This window comes from Mus caroli, unplaced genomic scaffold (genome assembly GCF_900094665.2).
Source record: "Mus caroli unplaced genomic scaffold, CAROLI_EIJ_v1.1 scaffold_13148_1, whole genome shotgun sequence".
In the NCBI taxonomy this organism is placed as follows: Eukaryota; Metazoa; Chordata; class Mammalia; order Rodentia; family Muridae; genus Mus; species Mus caroli.
Genome location: NW_018390720.1, coordinates 25,535 through 30,475, shown reverse-complemented (window position 1 = coordinate 30,475; position 4,941 = coordinate 25,535). Strand labels below are relative to the sequence as shown.

The following is a 4,941-nucleotide window of genomic DNA, read 5'->3' as shown; positions in this document are numbered from 1 at the left end:
GAGTGTTATTGCATGGCTTACATTTGTAGAATCCTTCTTCTCTATAATATTTTTCACAAATTTGAAGAGAAATGGAAGAACTCAGACCTTTACCACACTGAGTACATTCATAAACTTTCTATATTGTGAAACACACTACATTTTCACACTACATTGAAAAAAGTAAACCAGGACAAACAGAAAAGAATTTCTACAATCCTAGTACTCGTACGGATTTTCTGCAGTGTGACTTTGGGGATATATTCCCACTGAAATTGGAAAACAAACGTATTGTAAACTTGTATCACACTGAGAAAGGTTGCTCAAGTGTGGACTACTACACACATTTCAATTGTTCTAGGAGAGAGAAAGTTACATTGCTTACTTCAATATCCCTATGCTCACACGGCTTGTATCCATTGTGACACAGGATATACGTATTAAAAAAGGAATAACAAATGAAAGATTTCCACATTACATTCATGAAGTTTGGTTGTTTGTACATCATAGTCAGATGGTATAGGCATTAAGTTTTCTCCTCAACAACATTCCTGACTCTCATAAACTGCCCCACTCATAGGAGTAATCAGCTTTACTATGAAATATTTGCTTATTATAAACATACACTTATCACCTAATATATATCTTAGCAATATGTAAATGGTATGAGACTAGATGGGCATTTCTACAGAGTAGCTGGAATGTGGCTATGATTCAAATGGTAATATCTGTTGAGGCATTGTTTCCTTGTCTTCTCTTTCAGAGAAATGCCTGGAAAACACAAATCAGACACCTGACATTGAGGTATGGGGATTTGTGAGAATTTAAACAACACACTTAAAGAACTAGTTTTTTTTGTTTGTTTGTTTGTTTTGTTTTTTTTTTTAAATACTGTTGCTTTTCTTTAAAAGTTCCAGCACACATTAACTTTTCTTTATAAGCATATCCATACCAACTTGAACATGAAAATTACCTTCCATGTCTTCTGGAACTTTGACAATGTTCTTCAATATTTTGGTCTTCCCAATTGTAGCCTAAAACATAGTACCAGAAAATGTATGATATATTATTAGATATTAGGCAAATTTATGGTCCTATCTTTAGTAAACCTAATTTATTCAATTCATTCTTCCTCATTCTCAAGTGAAATTAGAGAAAAGCAACAACAACAAGGAAACAGTTGTTCCCTCATTTTAAAAAGTGAAAGAAAATTCAGTCTTACCTACAGCAATGAGGTTTGTGTAGTTCTCCAACATCACATCTTTGTAGAGACTCTTCTGTGAAGGATTCAGCAAAGTCCATTCTTCTTGAGTGAAGTTCACATACACATCATCATAGGTCAATGCATCCTAAAATATTCCATACATGTGTACAACAGAAACCATGACACCGACATCACTGTAAATGTATGCTTCATTGACAATATGTTTGTATGATTCTGGTGCTTCCCCTACTTATTTCATGACCAAGAAGGTCTAATGCAATTACCAAGTCATCTTAGAAGGAAACTGAGTAGTAAGGTCCAATTTTGTCATTTCTTTGCTTTTAGAATAGGATTTAGCCTTACTAAAGAAATGCTAATTAACAGAGAGAGAGAGAGAGAGAAAGAGAAAGAGAGAGAAGCAGTACTGAGCACACATCAGAGAAATTGGGCAAGCTGAGCATATTAGTTCATGTCTTTAATCACAGCACTCAGGAGACAGAAGCAAGTATATCTCTGGTCTATTCAGGAAAGCCAGAGGTAGATATTAAGACCCTGTCTCACCTGTAAGAATCAATCAAACAAAAAAGAAAGATAGAAAGGACTCAGATGTTTTTACTGGAGTTCCTAGAAAGAATTACACATTCACTCCAGTTCTTTATTCATCTTCCAGCCTCCAGACGTGTCCCAGTTTAATCTGTAACAGTAACAAGACCTTACTAAAAAGGGATGCATCTTTAAACAGATACAAATAGACAGATGAAAATATTGGCAATGTCAATATTGATGCTACATGGGACAGAGATGGCTCAGCAGTGAAGAGCTCTTCCTGGTCTTGCAAATAATTGGGCTCAATTGCCAGTACCTTCAAGGGGGCTTCACAACTATCAATTACTTCAAATTCGGGAATTCTGAACCCATCTTCTCACTACTATGGGGACCAGGTATACATGATGGGCATATTCATGCATAGACTCTAATATTCATATCCATTTAAAAAAATCAAAACAAACACAACAGGTAGGAAGAATGCTATGCACCTGCAATCCAATGACTCAGAAAGCTCAGGCAGTAAAGCTCAGGCAGTATCAATGTCATGAATACTCGCCATCCTGAGAAACAGAAAATTCTCTCTGCCAAATTTCAAAATTCAAAATGTGCATGAAGATCAACACAACAGCATATGCTTGACATGTACCAAAACCTACATTGCAAGCCCATCAGTCAATAATATAAAAACAAACAAAGAAAAAGCTAGGCATGTTGGCCCACATTTAATCCCAGCATTCTGGAGCCAGACTCAGGTGGACTTTTAGGTTTGAGGCCACATGTGCTATACACTTACACTTTCAGGACAGCCGGGGCTACACAGAGAAATGATGTCCTCAAAGACAAAAACAACAAATTTAAAAGTATAAAAACACTGGGCTTACAAAATAACTTAGCACTGAATTACAACTGCTTCAACTGCATCTTATGTAATTTAGGGGATAAAGTCTATAATGGTGAAGGCAGGACAACAAAAGAAGCAAGCTGACTAATCACGTCCAACCACAACACAGTTCACACACACACACACACACACACACAGAGGAAATGGGTTGAGTCTATAGACACTCAAATTTCATTCCCAATAAGCAATCTAGAAAAGTTCCTCCTACCAAAACTTCGACTAAGACTGAGTTGGCCAAAGCCAAGCTGAATCTATGACAAGCTGCAAACTGACAATTTGGGAGACTAGGCCTAAGTTTGTTTCCCAGAACTAGAAAAGTCCAAAAAAGTCAATTCCAGGAAAACCACTCTCATAGAACGCCAATCAGGAGCTTCCAGGAGCTGCCTCTGCCACCAGGCCTGAGCCAAATCTGAACCAAGACTACTTAGCATTGGTTCTGGAAAGTCTCCCAAATTCCCCAGAACCTAAACCAATCCCAAAGACACCCATACCCCTGTAAATTGAGTCAACCAATCAGAATTAAGTTCACCTACTGCTCCCTAGAACTCCCCTAACTGGCTTTAAATTGAGCTTGCAAAGCTCATGTCTGCATCTATCCCAGTGAATGGTAGACCCCTTTATGATAGAATTCTGCACAATAAAACACTTTTGCATACTATTCGAGTTGGGATCTTCCTTCAGTGATTCTTGGACCCTAACAATATAAGCTCTCCCAAAGAAAGCTACAAAGGAAAAACAAGTGTTCAAAGACATCACCCTATCTGGGAGCTTTTTGACTCAATCAACTACATTCTGGTCATGGTCATCCACGTTGAAAATGCACTGAGTTTAACTTCAATGATCCTAATAGTCTGCAGCAGCCCATACATTCTTCAAATCCAAAGTCTATTATGCTCTTTTTTAAAATCAAGATTTATTACATTTATATGAGTACACTGTATCTGTCCTCAGACACACCAGAGGAGTGCATCAGATCCCATTACAGATGGTTGTAAGCCACCATGTGGTTGCTGAGAATTGAACTCAGGACCAATGAAAGAACAAGCAGACAGTGCTCTTAACTGCTGAACCATCTCTTCATGCCCTCTTCTGATACTCTTGATTGCTACATCTTGTAAAATCAAAATGTAAGTTGGGTGTGGTGGGGCATGCCTCTAATCCCAGCATTAGGGAGGCAGAGACAGGCGGGCCCTAATGAAGATTCCAATTAATGGAGAATATGGAGTCTGAACTGACCATCCTTGTAGCCAGCCAGGGCTTCAATGTTGGAAATGGGTTACATATGGTTGAGCTGTTGGCCAAGGTGGTTTTGGAGATCCTTCAATAATCCATGCTGATTCTAGGACAAAACTTTGCTCTCAGATAACTGACAGCAGGGCCACATCAATGAGGACAAATTCTACACATTTCAATGAATGCAAAAATCAAGTTGGTGCAGGCTTGTTAACCTCTATGTTCTAGTCTCTTTGAGAAGAGAAGTCTACAGAAAGAGAAACCTGGACCCCCATCCTTTACACACACACATGCCACTCTCATAGAACGCCACTGGCTTTAAATTGAGTCCTCCCTACAAGATGTGCTGGGGCATGATGGTGAGAAACTTGTTTGAGTGGCCAATAATGTTTGGTTTAACCTGAGACCCTTGACATGAGAGGGAACCCATGACTAACACTGACTGGATTTCTAGGAACCTTACAGAGACTTAAATGGCAAGCATAGAGACAGCATGGGTCTTTGTCAGGTCCTCTGCTGACATTTTATGGTTGTTACCTTGGTGTTTTGTGGGACTCCTAAAGGTGGAAACAGGTGTAACTTAGATTCTTTTGCTTGATCTTGAGACTTTCTCCTAGTAGGTTGCTGCTATGCACACTCCAGTGAAGCCTGCTTGGCAGGCTGAGAGGCCTGGAAGCACTCATGAGGTAAATAGTTTCACAGAAATTCAACCTCCTGGACCCTTGGCATTCTCATAACCCATATACTCATACCCTATCCCCCCATTATTCTGGTGTATGGATCCATTTGCTCTCTTTCACTATTATTTTATTATAAGTGCCTTTAAAGATTGAATTATGACATAGTTAAGCCTTTGCCAGTGTTCCAACATCCTAGAAAATCCCTGAAACCTACAAACTTGGAATTCAGTAGGAATTCAGTGAGAAGGTTATCTATTCAGTAACATTCAAATTTACTTCTAGTAGAGACACATTACAAAGAAAGGAGCCAGAATAGCTCAGGGCTGGTCTACAGAATGTTTACTTGAGACAATAGCCAGTCTTACCCAGACAAAGGAATTCACAATGGCCTAGAG

The 4,941-nt window shown here is 38.9% G+C and overlaps 1 protein-coding gene across 1 annotated transcript in view; it reads right to left on the bottom strand.

Moving 5' to 3' along the window:
• LOC110288794 (zinc finger protein 431-like) overlaps nucleotides 1-4,941 on the bottom strand; it is a 15,068-nt gene that overhangs the window by 2,052 nt on the left and 8,075 nt on the right. Inside the window, exons 2-3 of the mRNA XM_021155044.2 lie at nucleotides 1,202-1,328; nucleotides 953-1,013 (exon numbers count right to left, since the gene is read on the bottom strand). Of these exons, the coding sequence (XP_021010703.2) occupies nucleotides 953-1,013; nucleotides 1,202-1,328 (188 nt within the window). The remainder of the gene's footprint in view (nucleotides 1-952; nucleotides 1,014-1,201; nucleotides 1,329-4,941) is intronic.